The sequence below is a fragment of the Photinus pyralis genome, unplaced genomic scaffold (genome assembly GCF_008802855.1).
Source record: "Photinus pyralis isolate 1611_PpyrPB1 unplaced genomic scaffold, Ppyr1.3 Ppyr1.4_LG6, whole genome shotgun sequence".
Classification (NCBI taxonomy): Eukaryota; Metazoa; Arthropoda; class Insecta; order Coleoptera; family Lampyridae; genus Photinus; species Photinus pyralis.
In genome coordinates, this window is record NW_022170663.1 from 5,821,123 (window position 1) to 5,846,185 (window position 25,063).

General features: G+C 35.4%; 1 protein-coding gene across 1 annotated transcript; it reads right to left on the reverse strand.

Annotated features, from left to right (window-relative positions):
* Positions 1-3,576: 3,576 nt before the first annotated feature.
* On the reverse strand, positions 3,577-20,389 carry LOC116173510. The gene is made up of 10 exons (XM_031491015.1): positions 20,331-20,389; positions 8,453-8,563; positions 8,262-8,389; positions 7,928-8,055; positions 7,755-7,877; positions 7,499-7,702; positions 7,257-7,446; positions 7,015-7,196; positions 6,749-6,911; positions 3,577-6,698 (listed from the first exon to the last, which is right to left on the reverse strand). Exons 1-10 carry the CDS (start codon positions 20,387-20,389, stop codon positions 6,220-6,222), a joined length of 1,767 nt encoding a protein of 588 aa, XP_031346875.1. The 3' UTR covers positions 3,577-6,219.
* Between the last annotated feature and the right edge of the window lie 4,674 nt (positions 20,390-25,063).

Sequence of the window (25,063 nt, forward strand, 5' to 3'; positions counted from 1 at the left end):
TAGTAGATGAAACAAATGGGCTTTAGTAAGGGAAGGGGGACGATAGACAACATATACATAATAAATCACGCAAGTACAACAAGAACTGGAAAAGAAAGGAGGTAAAGTCTACCCCCTATTCATAGATGTAAAAGCAGCATTCGATAATCTAGACAGGAACGAATTATATAAGAGGTTGGAAAAGAAAAATATCGACAGCAGCACAATAGAAAAGATTAAAGAAATCTATAGAGAAACAAAGAGTAAAGTTAAAGCCAATAACAAAAAACACACAGACTATTGTTGGACGGAAAATCGAGTCAGGGAAAGATGCCCACTAAGTGCAACCCTTTTCAACATTTATGTGGCAGACCTGGAAGAAGCATTAAGAAAATGGCAAGCAGGAGGAATAAAAATTGGAGGACAAAAGATATGGTCATTAACATACGCGGATGACATGGTGCTCCTTGCAACAAAGCAATCAGAAATGAAGAAAATGATCACACAGTTAGAAAGATACGCAAGAACAAAGAAATTCATAATAAACACAGAAAAATCAAAAATAATGGTTTTTACAAAAGGAAGAAAGAAGAATAAGGACGAGACATCGTGGAAAATCGAAGGAAGAGAAATAGAAGACGTTTCGGAATTTAAATACCTTGGGTACACGCTAATAAAAAACGGAGCACCTAGTGCTCACATAAGACAAATAAAGAAAAAAAGCAAATGGATTAATACCGCAGATATGGAGCATAGCAGAAAGAAAATTCATAAATAACTATAGAATCAAGAAAATGATGTTCCGACTACCTGATCAAAAGCAGAGTGTAGTACGGGGCAGAAATATGGGGGTGGAAGGAGATAGAGGACATCGAGCGGATACATAACAAATACCTAAAATAGATTCTAGGATTGGCAAGAGATACCCCAACTTACATACTTCTGGAGGAAACCAAACAAGATAAGATGAGGATAGAAGCGGGATATAGAGCAGTTAAATACGAAGAAAGGATAGAAAGAGGAGAAAACGGGGTTACTAAAAGAAACTCTCAAGGGTAGAAAGAAGACCAAAAAAACAAAGTGGACAGAAGAAAGAAGAAGATATTTCCAAAGGAATGGGTATGCAGAAGATGAGGCGGAAAGATTAAGGAGAGAGAGAGTAAATATACCAATGATTATGAAGGAGAGAGACAAAGACAACCAATTACAATACCAAATCTATCGAATAGATAACAGCACCTACAATACTACGAACGTAGAAATAAAAACATTATACTTGCCAAAATATCTACAAAAGAACAACAAAAATATAAAAACCATTGCAAGATTGAGATGCGGAAATGAAAACAAGAGCGGGAAAAGATGGAAGAAAGAAAAGTGCAGACCATGTAAAGAAGAAACAGAGACCATAGAACACGTGATATACAGATGCAGCAAAACCAAGACGAGCAAAACAGTAAAGGAAATATTACAGGAAGATGGAAAAGGAATCGACTGGATGAGAAGGACGTTGCAGAGAAAAGAGGAAGCGAAAAGAGAGGAATAAGAATAAATATTATGCAGCTATTTCTGATTTGGTACTACTTAGTATCATATGTATGCTATTGTACATACCTAAGAGTCCCCGAAGCCGAAAGGCTAGGGTTAATAAATAAATATTAAATAAAACGTGAAAATAATGAATTCAAGGTTAGAGTAAAATTCGCTGCACATGCTAAAGCAAAGTTTGAACACGATTTTAAGATGATTCTATGAAAATTTGTAGGCGATTCAAAATAATTCCAGGGCCATTCTAAGGTGAGCCTACTAAGATCCTACAGACACTATTCGAGATTCTAAGGAAATTCTAAGGGGTTCCCAAGACTATGCCAATATCCCAAGGAACATATTTTAGCAAAGGGTTCTTACACGATATTAAGAAGACTTGAAGATTCATAGAATCCACGGGGCATTCTAAAACCTTAAGAAGTTTGGAAGGTTCCAAAGGTTCAATGAAGATTCCAACAACTATTGGAAAGTTTTAAGGCGTCAAAATGGTCCCAATGTCGTAACAAATTCAATGGTGTTGAGGAAAAGGAGAAGTAATTTTGAGGGGTGTTTGGAATAACGAACCACTTTATTACCGATTATTCCAGTCACCCCTCCAAAATTACTTCTCCTTGACTTATATAGTTCCTTCATTCTATTCCTTTAGGAAACTGAATGTTTATATTTCTCAGTCGTTTATTGACGGATTTTAAATTCTTTTGGACGTGCATATTAGTTTTGATGTATATTTTAATGCCATTAGATTAAATATTGTATTATCAACATCATGAATCTTCTCTATTGTTATTGTTTTGTGTACAACAACAGTGACAACCCCCGCAATTATATAGTCTTCTAATAGTCCGAGAAAATTCCAAGACGACTCTGAGAAGAATGTAAGAAGTTCTATGACGATTCTAAAAACCGCAATGGTTATGACTTATGACGATTCTAAAGGTTTCAAGGATTTTAGGAAAATTCAGTAGAAATTCTATAACAGATTGATTCTCAGAAAATTCTCAGGATTCTATACAGTGAATCTAAGAAAGCGGGAGGAGGCTCTAAGAAAATTCTTACAATATTCCAGAAGAATTTTCAGAAGATTCTAAGATTACGGGAAAGTATTAAAGTTTTTTATTTATAATAATCATTTGTGGTATAATTCCTTTGTCAACTAGTTGGGGGCAATTAGATCTCTAAAAAAACAGTACCATACCTTTAATTATTCTTTAATTAATACACATAGAGCTAATTTACGATAACGACACCATATTTGGGCTTTGCGGAATGACACTTTGAATATATCGCAAATGACGGATTCAATTAACGGAATACCTATAGTGTCCCTGCAACGGGCATGCATATGTTAAAACGTGTCTGGACAATACGAAAAAATTAGCCCGATGCAGTAAAGTGTTGCAGCAACTTTACAGCCCATGCCATCAGTTACCCATAAGTTGGCCGTTGCTCAGGTGTTTGTTTTATTCTTTTATCAATAAATTTAAAAGTCTCGCACATGTACAATTTATAACAGCGTGAACTATTTATTATTTCGGCGATAAAATTGGAACTGAACTGAAACGCAACGATTTGCTTGTATAGCAAACTCCAGTTTTCTTAAGCGCTCGCGAATGTTCTCGAACATTCTAGCATTAAACACACCATATTCCCCGGAACACTCAAAGAAAAAGAGAGGTAAAATTAACCAAAAAGAGCATATAAAAAGGCGTCATACATCTACTTTGGTATATTTTACTGCTTCAAAATGGTTAACATACTGTTATCATATTGACTGTTGAAATGACTGCAAACAAAGTTATCGTACCAATTATACTGGTACTTGACAAGAACATTTGTAGGTATACTGTAAAAAGTGCTTGAGGAACTAATATTTGGGTTCATTAACAATGTTCTCGTTTTTTCAACAATTTTGTAGTTGTGTAACGATGACACTGTGTTTCAACTATACTTTAGTTAATTAACTGACTAAATGGTCTATTATAACAAAGTTAGCAGTTGCTTTGACCATGCATTTTTTGTCCGTCTGTCTGATTACAAAAAAAACTTTTCTAGAATAATTGCTCTTTATTTTGGAATAATCATTATAAGTACACAGAAAATACAAAATACAAATAAACAGTTACCACTGTGGTAAATAGAATACTTAAATATAAGATTAGTATGTAAATTAACATAAATACACTTCATTATAAATGCTAAATATGATTAGGAACTAAAGAGCTCTTGTTGTGTTAAAAATATTTTGGCCGAACATAGGTTTTACCATTTGGCGACATATAAGTGTGAAGTGGTGAATAATAATCAAAATGAGAAGGAGAAAACATAAAAAAAGTGTCAGTGGATTCTGTAGTAGGTAACAAATATGATTGAAAATGATTGCAAAAATTTCCAAGTTTGTACTGTGAACATACGAAGTATATATTTTCGTTACTTGTAAGAACAATATCCACAATTCTATATAACTGCAGTTTTTTTGTTAACAAGTAATAGTCAATAGCATATTGAGTTCCTTTATATATGATGTCTTTTTTAAATGTCATAATATCATCGCCTATAATATTGACTGCATCTAAATTGAGATTTTTATAATAAAATTGATCCCGGAGATTTTGCTGTTTAGTGGATTTTGAATTATATGCTATAATATTCTTGAAACCATTATTATTTAACAAACGATAAGAAAATTTTAAAGAACATTTAATGCCAATGGTATAAGGGATATTTTTACGGGAATTCGTATTATTTGTGTACATTTTTAGCTCGCGGTGTTTTGATTCAAAACGGAAACACCAGATATACTTGAGAGGACCTATTTTTTTTATAATTGTTGGATAATGCAGAAGGAAATGAAATTTTGGTTTTAGGGTATTTCCAAACAGTTTCACATACTGCAGATGGTGTTGTTCAATTTTCAATGTCATTAATTTTAAATCTGTGTCATTAAATTCGGTCATTAATATTAAATCAATCATTTCTAATAAAAGACGTAATAATTTCCAGTATTTGTTATTAATGGGAACTAAATCACCGATGATAAGAGGAAGGAAGTGACAAAATGTCCACATCTCCCTGGCCGACATATGCAGCTTTAAGTTAGTTAAATGATTTATTTTTATAGGAGGGGAAATGTTTCCAATTTCTGTTTTACCATAATTAAATAGTTGTTTTCGACTATTCAATATTTTTAGTGAAAATAGATGATCCTTTTCAATCAGGTGGGTTAGAATTTGGCATACATCATAATGACAGACTCCTTCAAAGAGGTCATGCATTATGTCGACGGCATAGTTATTCACGACATGGAATGAATCAATGGTATTGAAAATTGAAATTTCCCGTATACCACTCTGTTTAGCCCTATTTTTTACTTCAATTTCATTCGAAATATCTTGTTGATAATTTTCAATGGTTCTAAATTTTGAAAGATTTTCTTGACAGTCGGATTTAATTTCACTTTGATTACACTTACAAAATCTGCATGGAAAATTAGCGCTGAAACTTTTCGTAAACCCTAATATGGAATTCAGCCCCAAATTGTCTCCAACAATAGCCATCAAAATATAATGAATCTGATGACCATGTACCATTAAGCCATCTTTTTCTAGTAACTGTATTTCTTTAATTAGTAAATTCAGGGTTGCATCGTTTCCGTAACACTTATCAGTAGATTTAAATAACAGAGCTGTAAAAATATTTTCTAATGATGAAACATGGTGCTGTGGTAGTGTTGGGAAACTGTAATAAAATGCAGCAATTGACTGACTGCCAGCATGTGAACCAAGCGCATTATTTATTTCAAAATCATCAAAATACAGAATGTATGGAATCAAAGTCTTATTTTCAAATTTTGCCTTTTTTTGTTTCCAAATTTCTCCATTTATTATATTATGTATTGTAGATTTTTGTGCAAGGTTTGTCATGTTTTCAATAGTGTCTTTCAATACGTTTGGCAACTCAAAAAATTTTTGAAATTGAAACTGTAGTGGCATTAAAGCGCCTTTGCTTGATTTAGAATCTAAACAGGGTGTACTATTGAGAATTATATGATCAACTTCATTATTGGTTTCAAAAATTTTTGGTTCTCGATAGAGGTCCCGATTTTGAAGACTTTTTGTGTACTTGTGATAAGTATTAAAATTGCAAAACGGATCCAGGCAGAAAGCCAGAAGTTTATCTATTTCACCATTATTATTATTCGTCGTATTAAAAATGTTACTCAGTTCAGTAATAATCGTACCCAACAAATTGTTAGTAATGTCGTTAATAAGTTGGTCGACATCTTTTCGGGCATAATTTGATTTACTGTAAAGTTTAGTAACAAATATTAAAGCAGTGGCTTCAATGTTCTTTAAAGCTGATGCTAAGTCATATCGAACATTTTCTCTTTCCGAGTTACCTACAGAAGAATCCGTGTTATTTTCATGTTGACTATATGATTTTTCTAATCGATTTATTGTATCTGACGATTTATTTATACATGATTTATTATTACCTTTAAAGTGTCTTTTGAATGCTTTTAAAGATTGATAAGTATGACAACAGTCAAGGCAGTAAAAGTTGCCATACGGTGTAAAACTATGAAAAAGTTTAAAATGTTTGATAAGTTCATCCACTCCATCAAATTGATTAGAAACACTCCCTGCGTTTTGCTTACATTTGTAACACTGAGGCATGTTAATAGTAAAATAAAAATTAATTTTTTAAATCGTTAAGCAAACAAAGTAAATTTGAGCACGGATTATCTTCCGGCAAGTGAATATCAAAAAAATATTTTTGGATAAAGATCCACGTATTTTGACCACATCTTGGATACTTCAAATTTAACACATGAAATATTTTAAAACACGAATCAAGAGCGGCTAAACAATTATCAAATTTATACTTTATATCATCATAGAAAACATAATAACTATTAATATGTATTAAATCGTCACCTACTGCTACTATTATAGGTTGAAGTGTTTCTCCTCTTTCTAGTAGAGTTGATTTTAATTCTTCGATTTTGTTGTCAAAGTCATTAATGGTCCGCGTGTGCAGAAAGATCGAATTTTGTGAGTCTTTTATGGTTGCTTTAATGATCAATTTCTTGTTCTGTTGATTTTTCTTTACATGCTTTATTGTGGGCGGTAACACAGCATGAAGAAGCAGTGCTACAATTACGTCAATAATTTCTGAAAGACAATTTGTTACATTATTGTAATAAACAAGATTAGGAAATTACCTTCAGTGTGATTTAGACTATTTAAATATTTCATTAACGTTAAATTTTGCTTGTCTTTAATTTTAGTGTTATAAATTGGAATGATTTTATTTTTAAAATATATCCAATTCCTTATTAGTCCATAAGTTTTGTCCTGGTATATCGAAAAAAAATCTTGTTCAATCTAAAAAGTGGAGTAAATTTATATATAATAATAATTACAACCTACTGTTAAGCAGGAGGTAGTAAGTATACTGTATGTAATTATAATAATAAAAAAAACATACCAAATTGAAGCCATGAGAATTTTTTAAAAGAGGCCAGTTCGCTAAAATAGACGTAATTCGTGTTTCTTCTGTTTCTTTCAAAATCTCACTTCTTCTCCTTGTAAAAGTCTTTCGCCAATTTTCTTGAACGTCCGTCCAAGGGGAATTATTTATCCGAAGCCAAGCAGTTAAATTCAAAATTTCTAGTGCCATAAAATATAAGTTTTCAAGTAATTGTATTACACCTGTATCTAACTACATACCATCGTCCGTTATATTCTGATCATCAATTACACCAATATTTTCGATGTTTGCGACAGTACTTGTTCGAGGAGTGATTGGAGATTGTTGGATTAAACCAATTTTTTTGAGGCGTTTTGTGTGATTGTAATATTTGTCATACAATCGTCCCGATGGAATTTGTTTTAGTCCCCTTTTCTTATAGTAGATAAACTAAAATGAATTATTTGATAATGTTAGTACCACACCAAATAGTACAAAATACCTTATCATCATGAAATCTTTGCTCTATTTCTTCGGATATCCTTTCGAATCCTTCTCTTCTCAGTTTTACATTATTTTCAATATGCCACGCTGTAATAGCATCTACCATTATTTTACGAGCTGCGTCATTGAGTTTTTTATTTTTCTCGAATACTAAGAACACATAGTTACCATTAGGGAAATTCTTTAGGGCATTCTCCAATTGCTGCAAATGTTATGTAAATTATATGATATAACACTACATGAGCAAATCATACAAAAGTTCTGCCAAATGTAGATTCCACCGATGATTCAGATGACGAGTTGGCTGCGTCAGTGTCAGTATTTATCCATAAATTTGTGTAACTATTTGAGTTACAAGGAAAATCGTTGGGTATGTTCTATTAACAAATAGTTTGTACACATAAATGTTGACATTTACAAAACTTACGTTTTCAATTTTCCATCTGGTAAGGCGATGCCGAAACTCTACTTTTATACCTAATTTTTTCTCTTTAAATAGTTCATTCAAATCCGCTTCAGTTAGCAGTTTTAGGCGTTCAATGGTTATATCCTGATCTGTAACAATAATTTCCCAAAATAATGAAGTTCCATGTGGAACAATTGTTTTAACTGTTTAAAATAATATAATTCTTTAACAAAATGATTAAACAACGTTGCGTTCCATCGCGAATTTGTTTTGTGTGTAAGAAAAAGAGAAATAACTGTAATATGTACATTCCAAGGTGGTGAATACATTCATAAATAATGATAAAAATACTTACCTAAAAACTCCTGGCAAAGGCTTGAGAACCCCCAGCTTTGTAATAAATTGAATAAGTCGCCTTCTTCACCCGCACTCCCATTAACATTAGCACCCTCATCAAACAATGTCAAAGTGTCGATGTTAGAACTAGAATTATTATCAATGTTGTACAATGTACCAAATACACTTCCAATATTTTCCATAGCGTACCGTATGACTGACGAGCATTCAAAATGAAAATGCTGGGTTACATTAGCTACATACAATGCGTAATGCGATCTTCGCGAATTTATCACGATTATGCAGTTACTATGAAACGAACTGCAACGTTAACTCAAACAAAGTCGCCGTTTATATTTCATTTTATATTGTTGATGAACAATTTCGTAGTTAGAATTTACTTATGACGTGGTAAAGTGACTATGGTTTCTAAATAATACAACTATTGATGTAAAACGATTTATCAAATTCGTTGTTACATTACCACAAACAATTGTAGAGGTTTACAACATGGCTGTTACTTCACAATTTTCACCAAATAATTTGACAATTATCACAACATTTTAACAGAATATGTTGTTGAACTACAATAACCATTTGTAAAAATATAAAGTAATTGTTATTTAACAATTTTTGAAACAGAAATGACTACATTTCGGGTAGATTGTACAGAATTAATATGACAATGTTTTATTGGTAAATGAAACAAACCAAATTTATAGAATTAAACTAAATTCTATTTAACTGTACTAACGTTTAAGTAAACTGTTGGTTAACAAATATATTTGTTTACTTTAACTGTCGATATTTTTTTGAGTGAGGTGATTGGGTCACATCCGTCTTCTTTCTTCATCTCAGATGGCAAATCTTTCATGGCGCCTCGATACCTGGCTCGATATTTGGTACTATGTTGTCAGTAATTAGACTCATTAATCAATCAGTGACGGAATGACAAAATCAATGATAAAAAAGGGTTTAGATTTAACAGAGGACCAAATTTAGATGACTTTGCCAATGGAAATAGTTTTTTACTTGAGTGAAGGAAGGTAATGTCAAAATTTGAAAGAAAGGAATAAAACTCTATGGGTCACCTTATATTAAGAACGTTTCAAATGAAAATGTATAAAGCAGAATCTCTAAAATTCAATTTTTGGTTTATGAAATAGGAAGGGGTGTGGGGGGATATAACACGTATGGTTATGTAATTGGGGTACACTTCCCATGAACAATACTATGTGTAGCGCAGTGAATGGTGCTGAGATGACTTGCTCCACTATTTTTCTACCCTTAGTCAAGTCGAGACGGTGGAACAAGTTAGTGGAAAATTAAAGTGTTACCATAAAGTTTGTTACTGTACCAAATAATCAGTTATTGGCATTCTTGACGCATAACAAATGAAACTTATGGCAAAGAGTAATTATTATTAAGTATTCTTCGCTTATGGTTCGATTAATCAAAAGAAACCATGACCTGGGCCTGATAAATTTAAGAAAAATGCACCGTTGTAAGTCTTCTGTTAAGTAGACGCGTACATGCCGATTTAAGTATAGAATTTGCAAAATGAGTTGTTAAATAAATATTATTGCTTCACACTTGCCTCAATCCTTTTCGAGTGTGTGACAGATTTGAAAAGTACCTGAGCTCGCGTATAAGCAGCGGAACAACAAATCTAAAGATATCCTTCCTTCGACTCGTTTAGATAGCACATCAAAGACAACCGCCATGTTTATGAAAACCGCCAAGTCCGTACTAAACAGACCTATATAAATACACCTGGAAGAACCTAAATCACGCATTGACAGGCCGTTATAGCGATCTCACGTGCAATATTGGTCCTTATTGGTTGTTGTGTACTATCGGCAGTAAGGAATAACTAAATATAGAAGACTGAGTGTTGGCAAACAGACAGCTTAGCTGGCGGTAAATGGGCAAACAATACAGGAGAACCCCGTATATTGATAATCTGTTGTCTACATCCCCTTATACTGTTAGGTTAGGTACTACAATATTTATACATGGATCGTGAGGTTTTAAACATTGTCAGTCGGTCAACCAAAATGCACCCGACTCGCATTTATCATAGTTGTTCCTCTGTGTCGCTCGTCACTCTTCGCTTTATTACACATTGTCATGCAAGTTTATGTTTGATTATTTCTCGTAATGTTCACCGAGGGGAAGGTTGGCAGTCACCCTTTATGGCCGAAAGCTCGTTTTAAATAATAGCGATCCGAAGACGTTTTACTGGCCATCGTCGCAGAGAAATATCGGCAATATCTCAAAACAAATGTCTCGAGTGTCTCGACGATCCTACATATTTCACATATGAAACAATATTAAAAATATCCCCTGCTCAATTTTACAATTTTACACTTTTGAGTGTAGCCCTAATAAAAAGTATAAATTTAGAGCGACGCTCTTGCTGTGTGTCACACGTGACGCTGACGCCTGGACGTCAAACCGTTGTTGGAAGGGTTTCATAATTGCGATACTATTGACATTCGAATCGTTTTAAACTTCTATTTAGCATACATATTGCCGATTCATGTTCACACTTTTTTTAATATATCAAATCGTTTAGCAGATGCAATGAGTAAAATGGGCGCGTTAATAAATTTTACCCGGTTTAATTATTGTAAATGGATAAGCAAACAATTTTTGTTATCGTCCGAACAGATTTTTTGACCACAAAACTGCCGGGGGCATGTTAAATAGCGCAACTAAAAACCGGACAAAACCTAAACTGCGTTGTATACACAAACCCGATCATTATTCGTGGTCATCTAAAAATTAAGCGATGTGTTGCAATTGTTAGCCTGCGGTGGTAAAGGGTTTCAGACTGACGCAAGGGATACCTAACCGCCATCATTGCCGTGTCTGGACTGGATACTCGAATTCAAATCGTAAACACAATCTGTTCGGATAAAATTTACCGCAATAGGATAAGGGCAATATTATTTATATTAAGGTACCAAATCGGGGTTGTTATTTATTATTATGAGGGTTTTTATTTTGCGTTTCAATACAATTATACACAGTCGCACGACGGTGGAATTTATGGAATTTCTAGACCCGTTTTACACGCAATGTATTTTTTATGGGAATATTGAACACACGCGTTAGATGAGTTCTAGCTAACCAGAACTTATCAATCATAGGTTGGTGAACTCGTTTTAGCATTTCATAAGAGAACGGTACTTCATTGAAAGGAGTCTTAATGCTCCTTACACGAAAGATACATTCAAAAACTGGAATACGAATATCAGACTAAAATCCAATTAATCCAAACTTAGGTGCCCAATTAATAAATGAGTTTCGGTTGGCGATATAGGTAAGAGAAAGATAGGTAATTAAAATAAACATATGGCATAACATAAAAAGAAAGGTGGTTAACCAAATAAGGAATCCTATGAAAATAACTTTACCTCGAAAAGATACAACCAATCTCAGTTCACGTAAATACTCTTAGATCCTAAATTTGGACAATTTTAGCTTGATGACTTGAATTTTCCACTTCAGTTATTCAACATCCTTCGCAAAATAAGAACCTGTCATTTCAACTACAAAAGCAAAAGAAATATGTTCTCAATTCCAGTCCTAAGGGTACATTGAACGAAACAACGGGACGTTACATCCGCAGTGCAATCTTGACTTACCCATTTTCGAATTTCGGTTCTTTTATCTGTTGGACCATGAGACATAATTGAGAAATAAATGTTTTGTGCGTAAGAAAAGACAAGAAAAATGAAATATACTATACACATAAAAAGGTCAAGGCAAAATCTTTCCTCCTGGAATACTCAACTCCAGAATATTCGCCCCAGAATTGTCGCCTCCAGAAGATGCACCAAAAACAATTGCCCAAACATCGTTCTCTGAGAAAATTTACTTCTGCTAGGATACTCACCGTGTACAAGCTCCTCGAGAAAATTAACGTTGTGATAAGTGTACTTGATTTTAACGTTTCCTTTTATATCTATGTATACTTCCTTAGGCAAGCTTCGGGGCGGATCTCCCGAAAGCGAAGCGAAGCTTTCTTCACTGCAATGCAAATGTGGTATGTTAGAGCATATTTTTTTAGCGATTTTTCCAACCCATGTTGGAAGGCTTCATTATGGCCATTTTTTCCGTCCGTCCGTCTGAGGCTTTAACTACTCCTGCAGTTTTCAATATAATATTTAGTTAGTTATTTTTGCATTCGGTGGTTTATAGCTCTGACAAACAGCAAAAGTGATTCTTTTCCCAATTCCAACTAAGTTGCGTGTAAGAAAAGACAAGAAAAATGAAATATAGTATACCTACAACCAAAAAGGCCAAGGAAAAAAACCTTCATTGAACAAAGAACCTGCCATAACACACACAAATACTACAAAAAGAAATAAAATTACGGTAAGAGAAAAATATACAAATCAAACCGAGAATGAAACACTTCAAATTAATCGGGATAATAAATACGAATAGTAAACAGATAAATCAATTTAGTACGATAACACATCAAGCACATCTCCGATCATTTTAGACAAAATAGCTAGTATAATGATAAATAGTACATACATAAAGAACATCAAAATGGCATGGCTCCATTCCAGCATCGGTTATTATTAATTTATCAACCATTACCACGAGAAGAACATGTGAAAGTGCCATCAGTATTCGCTAAACCGAAGAAAAGTTAATTAGAAGCTCCCCGTCTCATATTGCTAAGACACAAGAGCTGCAGTGCTCACATGATGGAGGTGCAACATGATACAGCGATGAATCTGAACTTTATAAAGGTACTTCCTCCCCGAAATAAACGGTTAGTGCACACGTACAGGACAATATCACACTGATAATATACGTGAGAATTGGAGGAGTTCTGTTTCAAATCCAGGATGGACAAGAAAAAGTAATCAGTTATTTCAGCAAGGCGTTATCGAAACCAGGACAGAACTATTGCGTTACTAGGAGGGGAGTTATTGGCAATACTCAAACCCACAAGTACTTGTACGAAAGAACATTTTTATAAGGACCGACCATGCCGCTTTGAAATGGCTGTTGCAATTCAAGAATTCCAAAGGTGGGGTAGCAAGATGTATCGAACGTCTGCAACGAATTCGAAATGTTGATGCTCTTTCAAGAAGACCATATCCAGAATATTGGGGGACTGGCGACGAACCGAGGAGAAAAACAGGTTGATGGTAGATGAAAATATGGCAACCTACGGAGGGAGCTAAACAACAAGAAGATCCTGACTTCAAATTGTTCCCGGGCTAGAAAGCAGCTGGGAAACGGCCCGCATTGAACAAGGTTACATGTAAAAACCCGTCTCTCAAATCTAATTGGGCGCAATGGGTTCCTAGAAATAAAGTTACAAAAGTACTGAGGGAGGTACATGATGGGACGGTCGGTGGGAACTTGAGAGTTAGGAAAATCTGTAAAAAGTGCGGGAAGATTTTAGCGGATTTGTCGATTTGGAGCTTCGCATGAAATTCATTCGAACCTAGTCATGAATTTTGAGTCTATGTATGTTATTCCAGGGCGTCTGCAAGAACCAGTACAACTCCATGTGAGAGAACGATATGACTACCGAGATAATGCAAATGGATACCAAGCTGGAGATTTTGTCTGGTTCTTTGATCTTTGATTGAGGAAGACGTGGGTATTCTCCAAGGTACAAACGTCATGTTACGAAGTTATAAAGCACTGCTGTACTTTACCAGATATTGAAACCACCTCGAGGAAAACCAAAAATCCTTAGGAAGAATATTCGTCCGTGGAAGTACTTGTAGAAATTCTTCAAGGACTGGATTATTGCCCTGCTAGTGAGACAGTAGTTCTGTTTTAGTTTCGATAACGTCTTGCTGAAATACCTCTTTCTTCCCCATCCTGAATTTGAGACAGAACTCCTCCGATTCCCACGTTGTTAGCGTCCGTGTCCAAAACAAGGTTGCCGTGCGTATCAGAATATCCAAGGATAGGCGACGGAATTAGGGTTGCCTTTTGAGCCATTTGAGCGTTGTCACTCCACTCGAACCTCCTTTCCTCTGTTAACAGTTTTGCGATGTCTGCAAGTCTCTGTATAAAACGTCTGTAGTACGCACATAAACCCAGGAAGCTTCTTAGTTGGCGTTTAACTTTTGGAGTAAATACTCCTTCACTGGACACAATGAGCCCTAAATATCACACGTGACGTCGGAAGAAATTGCATTGTTTTGGGCTCAGCTTTAAGTTGGCCTTTCTGAGTCGTTGGAATACGTCTTCAAGGTTCTTAATGTGATCCTTCAAGGTTTTGCCAACTACGATAATATCCAAATAAACCAGGAAAGTCTCTTAAGAACCGATTCCACTAGTCATTTAGGAATGGTTGTCGGTTGTCGTATTGTACAATCCGAATGGCATGCCGGTAAATTGCCACATTCCTGATCTAAGAGTAATCGCCGTTTTTTCCTTAGCAACTCCACTTGCCAATAGCCACTTTTTAAATCTAACGTTGTAAATACCCTTGATCAAGCAAGAGTATCTAAAGTGTCGCCAATTCTCGGTAACGGATAGTAGTCCAGTAAAAGTAGACATTGACCCAGAAATTTGAAAAAACAAGCTGGAAATTGGCATACTTGGTGAGGATGGTGCTAGAACTAAATCCTGAAAAGTCCCAAAAGATCCCGGTTGGGGAACGGACGCCATCTTGAAAAAACTACCTCTAAATTTGATTTTCCGATTTTTGAGCATAACAAATGAACGGATGGTCCAAATTTCGTCGTCAAGGTGTCAAAATGGTTGTTTTTACGTTTGTTTTGAGCGAAATAATTATTTCGTATAATACGATGCCCTTGCAAATGTGACCTTTTTAAAAAAAACCACCCCCATCATGGGTTTCTCTCTTTTCCGGCTATTGTTGTTAAATAAAGCTTCGGATAATTAGTATTGATGTTTCTAATCGTTCTTCTTGACGTTCTCTATCTGAATGTCAAAATTTCTGTTTAAAAAAAACCTTCAGAGTTTAGAACAAGATTGAGAGTACTAACTAAATGAACACTATTTTATTCATTATATTATTTTTCATTATTATTTGCAGTCAGGTTAAGTTGCACGTAAAAAATATTTAAATGCATTTTACAATTAATGTAAATAAGCGGGATCCTTTCAACTATTCGCACATAACTAAAAAAAACGGCGTGAAAATAATCCATCCATACACAGGTTTTAAACTGGAAACATTCTGAGACCGAACGACAACACAATGACGAAAATCTATACTATGAGTAAACATCAGACACCGATCTACTCTTACAAAAGTAACCGTTACACCTGAACGCACGGTATCGAAACGTGATATAAATTTGGGTGTTTCGTTACTAAGAAACCGTAGCTTCCAGATTTATTTATTTCTTTTAGGAATTGGAAACAGAAGGTGATTTAACTTCTAGGGCCCCTTTAGCTGCAGATGAGGAAACCAGTTTCCGTATTACATAAATGAACACTTTCTAAGATAACCGTTCCTTTTGCTATTTAGGTAATAAGGTTACACAAGATAATCGTTGCAAGGAAGATATAAAATCCAGGATAGCGCAGGCTAAAAAAGCATTGGAATAAAAGTGGGACCTGCTAAGACCCGAGATAAATATAGGAATTAGAAAAAGATTGCTAAATACGTACAAATGGAGTGTAGGCCATACAGGTGCAAAACCTGGACGATAGGCAGGCAAAAGTAGGATAGAATGAGGATTAGCTGGATGGATAGGGTAACAAACGAAGCAGTCTTGGAGCTAGTACAGGAAATAGGGAAATGTTGAAAACCGTACAGAGAAGAAGAGATACAATGATAGCGAACGTGCTAAGACACGGAGTAATAGCACTACTAGCTATAGAAAGTAGGGCAGAGGGCAAGACCGGACCAGAGAGGACAAGCAAGGACCACAGATACTTAAACACATAGACCAAATAGTTAGGGACGTAGGCAAGGGTAGTTATGTAGAACTGAAAAGATTAGCGCAGGATAGGAAAAGGTGGAGGACTTCGTCCAACCAATCCTAGGATTGCGCAAACAAAACAACAATTGGCGAAAACGTGAAAAATCCAGGTTAGGGGTGATTTTCATGAAAAAGTTCGAATTTCCAAGGGCTTCTTTATGTGCCGAATTATGTTTTTACTCCAAATACACATTAAAACAAACATTTTGACACCTTAGCAACGAGAATCAGACCATTAGGTCATTAGTTTTGCTCAAAACTCGAGAAATCGAGTTTAAGGGTAGTTTTTTCAAGATGGCGTCCGTTCCCCAACCGGGATCTTTTGGGACTTTTCGGAAATTGGTTCTGGCACTATCCTGAACATGTCCGCCAATTTTCAGCTTGTTTTTTCAAATTTCCGGGTTTGGCCCTTATTTTGTCTAATTTGACTGGACTATAGCTGTCCTTCTCAGTCACGTTGTTGAGATACTCCACACAACATCTGGTGGAGCGGTGGGCCATTTCAAATGAATCATTTGAAGATCAGATGGGTATTTCTTCTCCATGAAATCATTATCCATGAACCAGGAATTGTTACTTTAATTATGTAGATAGGCATTGTAAATAAATAGGTATTTTTAAATTTAGCTTTTTTAAACTTTCTTATGTAGAAATCCTTTTGAAGATAATAATGGCATTACATAGTACAACATTCCAATTTGCTATTCATATTTTGTACGAATGTATTGGATTGAAGTCGTTGGATTGAAATCAGTGAACCTGTGACCAAAGTCGGTACGGATCCCGTCGGTTTTACAAGTGTACGTCGGAGTTTCCGAATGTATAAGTCGAAAGTTCCGGTTTGGAGATGGAGTAAGTCGGAATTCGTGTAAAAAAACAATTAGGTACATGGTTTTCATGTTCTCTCGTATAAGTGGATTGTCAAAATAGAAGAAGGTGGCCTGTAATAATATTTTTCGCGCGATAACTTCGACAGGATTGGGTTAACTCATTGTCAATTTAAATACGAAATGGTATACCTACGACAAACTGCTACAAAGGTGTTAGGATTTCTACAATTCCAACACTGCAACAATTTACATAAAAGTCAGGAAAATGACACATTACTGGCGAGGAAGTATTGAAGGGGTCGGGTACTTTAATTTCTTAGTTACATATTTACTGAACTTTTCTTCAAATCCACTTTTTTAATATAAAATATTGCAATTTTCATGTAGAACTTTTTATTCATATTAACGAGAATCTGTAACTGACACAATAAAAATAGATTAACACTGTTCCTCTAGGCCTTCAATGTCTAGTCAGATGAAACCTAAAGTAACAGAACATAATTTACACCTAAGTTAGAGTTTAAAGGCCGCATACCCATCTCCTTCAATTAAATGTATAGAAAAGTGCGGAAAACTCACCCTAAAATTTGATATTTGTAGGTCACATTTCTTAGTCGAAGTGAAAGAAGATCGTCGTGATCATGATGAATGTAATTTGCCTGTGGATGTAAAGATAGGAAACATAAATGTCGTAAAATTATCATTCTGTTAAAATTATGAACAAAAGAAACGAACTGGGGTGTCATCCCTTTAATCCATTTTACTTCGTCCGCTACACCTACGGAAATTTAGGTATACTCAAAAGCAATAAGTCCGGTATTAAAAGAAAAGAGCTGCTAAAGAAAAAGGAAAAAAATGTAATTTTTATCTGAACATCATTCGGTATCCAATCTTATCTACAACTGCTGGAAATAATGAAACAGCTTATACAGCAATAAAACAAGACAAGCATGATTCCTTTTGTCGCCAACAGATCGCTCCATCGTGCTCAGGATGCTACATTCAGGCGTGGTTTCAGGAGGAGCAAGGATTCACGCCCCTGAAACAAGGACCTCCATGTTAGATCATCCTTTACCGAGCTCGGACATGTTAAGTCTTTAGAACATTGTCACAGTTTTAGATCTATATATGTATGTGAATGTTACTCGCATGTACAAACTTCTGGTGGATTAAGAATTTTTAGTACCGGTTCCGTTAAGCCCACGTATACTTATTTTGTCTTAATAGGTAAGCCATTAGTTGAAAGCCGACCGACGGAAAGCCACCCTCAGCGTCGCGGTTCGTTAACCTTAATCTAAATCCAATCAGCTAATTTAATATCCATCGGCTGTTTGCGTTACAAACACCCATAAACACACACACCTTGTCAATATCCAATTATAAGTAAGTAAACGGAATTGAATTAAGGGCGAAAAGCTTTGCGAAATATCGGTATGTATAAATCTTGCGCTTTTAAATTGGAGAAAAACAACATTACAGATCTAAGGGTCACAGAACATCGAATGCTCGTATTTGGGAGTGACAACCGAGGCATTAAACTAAACGTATACGTTGTTGCGCTTGGGAATTGGCATCATTGTGCCGCGTCGTCGAGCGTCGAGGGGCGCGATAATGGGGCTGCTCCCTTGGGATTCTGCATTAAGGGAGCCCTCATATAATTTAAAAAGAAAAAAGCGTCGATCCTCTTCGTTAATGCATAAAGGTATCTTAATCCATGAGTGGGCATTTCTATTTGTGTTTAATCGCCGGTTAGCAAGACTTTGACCTAACAGAATCGATACTATATTTTGTTCTCATGTCACTATAATTTGACCAAAGGACGTCTTCTTATTCCAAACACATGAAAAACGAGATGTTTTAAATTTGTAACCAGAGGTAGGTACCTATACGTATTTTTCTCATTACTTATACTATTAAATAACGTCATTTTATATACCTAGGCATTTTTAATGCACTTTTTTAAACTTCTGCAATTAGTTCCTTATATCAAAAATCTTTTCAAAATTTCCATTTTATATTTGTGCGACATTGAAGGCAAAGTAAGTAAAGTAGGTATACTACTTTTTCGGGAATTGTACGCGATTTCCATTGTTTACCTACTTACTTTGCCTTCAATGTCGCACAAATATAAAATGGTAAAGAAATAAAGCCTGATTATACCTACAGCACAGATACACGCAAAGAAATGGTACCTAGGCACTATTAAATGAATGAGTTCTGCCAAGCCTCATCATTCACATCTAAAATATTTGAGGTTTATTCTTACTATTCACCTATATGCCCTGTGATTATTTTATAGCGCAATATTGCGACAAGAAAATATGTGGGGTTGTTTAATATGTTTTAAGCTAATACATATTTTGACACCGTCGAAACAAAATTTAGCGCGTATACGATATTTCGCTTTATTCCAATGGAACTTGGTACCACCTCATCAAAGTGGAGTAGAGTAGAGTAGAACTGTCCATAATCCGTTCACAAACTGACTTTACTTTACTACCTTTAACAACAATAAAAAAACGTCTAACACTTGACCCCACGTACACTCCAACATGCCTCGGGGGAAAGCCCAACTTCCCACAAACGACCAAAGGCGAAGATGCCGCGTTACAATACTTTCTCTTCCATTTAACAATTCCTGTCTCTCTTTTTACTGTCAATTTCCTTATTATATTTTTGAAATACGCACAATTCTTATCTAAAGCGCAACACCTGCGACCATCTGTTTACAAACTACATAATTAACTTTTTGTTGTAATAAGCGCAATTCTTATCACAACAACTGACTTACAATGAATCTTTATGAAAACGCCTAATACAATTTTAACAAATGCACCTTGCTCCTCATACTTTCACATGAAAACAAACAAATTAAATATCGTTCAAACTACGTAACTTAACGCAACAACATGCACGACTGGTTTAGTATCTAAATCAAAATTTAATGAAGGTAAGAAATAGGAAAGTCCAGCGGTAAGTCAAAATCTGTAGACGGGGACGGCGGCGATAGTCGACGGAAGATGGCAGGAAGGCAGCAGGAAATCGCGGAAAGGGAGTGCTTCGGGCGTCACCAGAAGTGTTCTGTTCTCTCTTGTTTCTGGACAAGACGCGGTCAGCGATGGTACGCTTCAGGTAACTCTAATGGAGATCGACGGTCCCAGAAATTAAAAGAGTAGGTGGTTATTCGTGAATGCTAAAATGGGAACAGTAAATAATCGGTTTCTACGAGAAAGCAAATGCAGGAAGCGAAAGATTTAACGTTTCGGTTAAACTACCAAAATTCAAAAGATCTCTAAATTAAGCGTTTACCTTATATACAATTCGGCGGCTATGCCCTGGGGGAACGACGGCTTTTCCAGCTCGATCATGTGTCCTTGCGATAACGCTGGAACATTAAAACCGTTTTTAATGAATACGTCCTTCCCAGACCTACAGGACCAGTGTCAAAATTGATTTTTTTAATAGCGCACCTGACGGATGTTAATCGAAGGCGATTATCTGTAACCTACTCAACTAATTACGGTGAGGTCAAATGCATGGGTTTCATCACGTTGAGATTTTTCTTAAACTGCACAAACTTGCCGGTGAATTTTATACCGGTAGAAAACTAAAATCGATTAATGGGTAATTAATGGATCTTAAACTTAATAAGATTAATTATCTTTCTTCTTTCCTGGCAAGAGAGCTTTCGGGTTCTGTAAAACCAATTTAAATTTGCAAAGGGCGGATTAACTGCAGAGTCAATTATAGCAGCGGAAGCTCTAAAAATCTTCACCTCCTAAGTACTTTCGAAACGACAATCTTGGTAACGACGGGCCCAACTTAAATCTTTTCTTGAGACCGGGTGTTCATCTGCAGAGTGATCCCTAACACTGGTAAACGTCAGCTGGTCAGGTAAAACGTGATCGAACTCATTTTTTTAAATGACACACCCTATATATATTCTAAAAATATAGCGCATTCAATTATTTTTTTAAAAAATATGAGCGGAAGAAGTGGTGAAAGGGGATTTCAATTGTAAAATAGATTCTTAAGGGCTCAGAAGTGCTTCATTTTAAAGAGAATAGCCATATTGATGTCTCCACATAGTTTCCTTGGTGTTGGTGACCGAAGAAAAAAAAATAACAACTTTTAATGGAAGACAAAATTGTTACACGTTTGACACTATATCACCAGAGGGTTGTCTTGATACACATATTCTTGGCATTTGTTGTGAGAGACTTAAGAGGGCGAAAACAACTTGGGGAATCTAGGGTGCTAAACTTGACAGAAAATGGGTAGGTTACCACAACACAGTGTAACGTAAATTACGTGGTTTTATTTATTGACTATTGACTAACAATAAAAATGTATAACAGTCTTAAAAATGAATTAATTTATAGCAGTACATATTATTTATCACTTACAATTTATAATATAACACAAGCGCATCGAATTGAATTGAAATACGTTACAATTTGCTTATACGAGTATCGTATCGTATCGTATGGGTGGCATTCCCTAGGTACAGACGTTTTCAGGTCGCATCAACAGCCGTCTGTGTGACTTAATATATAATATAACGAGTATAGTAAACGACAATGTTTCTCGAATGTTGTTAGAACTTTCGGAATGTTCTAAAATAGACACGTCATTTTTCCCGGAAGGATTGCGTCACATCCGCCTTCGCTCTTTATCGCCGATGACTAATATTTCATGGCGCCTCGATGTCTATCGGGATTTCTGGAATATTCGCTACAATAATTACTCTTCGTATTATAGTGGCACAGTCAGTAGAACAAGTAGAAGAAATACACTTTAAACGGTAAAAGGGTTTCAAACAGATTTTTATATTTATTTATTTATTTATTATTAATATGAGTTGAGTGGCAAAAAATTCTCCTACTGAAAATCGTATGCGATTTTTCGTACCTTGTTTAATTTCTTCACCATATCTCATAAACAAGTAAAAATTTTCAAATTTTTGTTTCACCATTTCAATTTTATAAGCGGAAGAAGGTGAAGGGGGCCTCCAAATGTGGAATAGATATTTAAGGGCTCATAAGTAGGTACTTCATTTTACAGATAATAACCATATTTTTGTCTCCACATACTTTTCTTGGTATTGGTGACAAAAAAAAAGAAGACTACAGGAACCCTTAGTGGAGGAGAAAAAATGTTACACGTTCAGAAGTGTCTTGATTTACAGAAATCACGAGAGGGTTGTGTCGATATACATATTCTTGGTATTTGTCGTGAAAGTAGAGGTCGAAGGAGATTTTAGAAGAACTGTTTGGGAGCATAGGGGCTAAACTTGACAGAAAATGACTACTGGGTTACCGCAACATACTTGGTATTAGTGGCGCCCCACAAAGGTTAAACGTGAATTCAAAAGTGTTGTCCTCCTTACTCCTTGTACATGTGGTAAAAGAAGTTGTGGAAGGGGACTTTTAGGGTGAAAAATATGTTGGGAAACCAAAGGAGTTAAACCTTACAGAAATAATAGACTAGACAAAATTATCATGGTCTTCAGGGAAAAGAAATGGTAATAACGGACTGAAGAAAATTGTTACGGGTGCAGAAGGGTTTCTCTGTATACAGAATAGCCAGGGGTTGTCTCTACATACTTTTGTCGGCGTTGGTGGTGGAAGATCTGGAAAAAGAATTTTAGGGCCCAGAAAAGTTAATCTTGATAGAACATGACCAGAGGGTTATCACCCCCGGTATTTTTTTGGTGATATTTTAAGGAATAGCGAAAACTGTTGGCAACCTGCGGAACGAGCTAAACTTGAAAGAAAATGGCTGGAGGGTGATCTCGGCATACTTACACTTTGTATTGGTGGCGGAAAAAGTGGAGAATGGAAACTCCAAAAATTTTGGGAGCCCAACCTAATAGAAAACGTGCTTGTGCACATGCCGGTTCTTTGTAGGGGTGGTCAAAAAGTGGCGAGAGGAGACTTTAAAAGCCGAAAAAATTGTTTGAAACCCAAGAGGGCTCAATTTGACAAAACAAACGACTGAAGGATTGTCGCGAGATTCTTAATCTTCGCACTGGTGGCACGAGAAGTGGGTAAAAGGTATTTTATAGGGTGAACAAAATCATTGCGAGGTGTTTCATCTTACAAGATATAGATAATACCCTGAGGGATGTCTCCACATTCTTATTCTTGGGATGGGAGGCGTAAAAAGTGGTTAAAAAGTGCAAGGAAAAGATTTTTAAGGGTCCAGAGGAGCTTTATTTTATAGAGAATTAAATGGTTGTTTCCTCCTACTCATTTGTGGTATTGCTGAAAATATTATTTCAAACGCAGAAGGGCTCAACTTGGCAAAAACTACTAGAGGGCTGTTGCGAAATCTATTTTTGGATTTAACGGCATCAGAAAAAGTGGTTAGGAGCTGCTTTAAAAAGTGCAAAAAATTGTTCAGAGGAGTGCCCTTTATACAAAATAATAAGTTGGATGTCTCCACATACTTAATCTTAGTAGTGGTGGGGGAAGAAGTGGTGAAAAGGTACTTCTTTAATGGCGGGGAAAAAGTGTTTAGAACCTAAAGGGGTTCAACTTGACAAAAAACGATCAGAGGGTAGTCGCAAGATACTTATTCTTGGCTTTGGTGGCGAAACAAAGTGAATGAGAGGTATAAAGAGTGCAAAAATTAATAACAGTCACTTATAAAATAGGTATTAATTAAACTAAGTAGGTGCCATACGTGTTTAAAGCAATTCTTTGTTAGTAAATTAATGAAATAGAAGAAATTAGAACAGATTGGTTTCTTTCTTCAGCCAGCAATCATACCACCTTCTGGGGTTGTAATTTGTGGCCAGTTTTCACAGAACAATTCGCTACTGGCAGATAGGTAATCGTTTTTCTGTTGAAACTCACTGCCAATATATTCGCAACGCATCATCACATTTACACAAATATCGCGTTGGAAGTAAATTTATTTTTAAGTAAACGTAAGAAGTGCCATTAAGGCAAAGTAAGGCACTGATTATGCACAAACACCATTAATGTTATTGACTACAGTGGTTAAAAAACCTACATAGCGGATAGATGTTTAATACCGATTAGTACATCGAGCTTTCTTTGAAAATACCAACAAGCTGAAGAGTAAATATGGCTCATTATAAAAACCAATCGAAATGTTCTTCGCAAGTAACGATTACTTTAATAATTGTAGAGTTATCGCATTACTATTCTTGTTACCGTACTAATGTTTTCAATTAACATTCCTCTCAAAGCAGTATCGCGGACATTGAGTATCACAAATACTTGCACGATTAACTGTATTAAGCGGCAATTACAAGATAACAACCTACAGGAATTACGTTACCATTTGCGGAAAGCTCGCGCATTTTCAATTTTCCGAAAAACACCTGACCGCCGAGCCAATTACCGTTTATATATAGGTGAATGTCGCTTTAATGATCGTAAATTTGCATAGACGGTTTCTATGTATAGAATCTGCAAGTTGTTACGTATAATTTAATGGTTATTACGGAGGACGTATGTCGTCTTAATTCAGACATATGAAGTTGTATAAATATATAGAAAGCAACATCTTCTGATCTTCGTGTACATAAATTATATAAAATTTACAAAGCACTATTTAATTTTCATTCATAATTCACATTTTAATTAATCGTAAATGTTTTGAAGTCTCTGTAATGTTCTGTTATATAAATTTCACCTTCAAAGAGATAGCAAATCGCGGTATGTTTATTTCTACCACGTTAAATTATTCCTGTTCCTTTGAGCAAAAAATCCCTTTTGAATTTTTCTCAACACAATTTGTATGTTGTGATTTTTTAAAATAAGAATATGACGATTTAAATTAAAATGGTCATTTTTCTCTGCGCTACTCGTGGATATTTACTGCATTACATTACAACATACATGCTTGTGTGTTGTCCAATGGAAACTACTTGAGGAATGTTAATCGAAAAGGCCGAGATCCTTTTTTGCTCTTTTTCCGAGTGGAATTAATGTTTTGGGTACTATTGGTCCGCGTGTTTGGTTTTTTATAGGTTTTGAAGACTGCTATAATGCATTTGGACCGTTTTT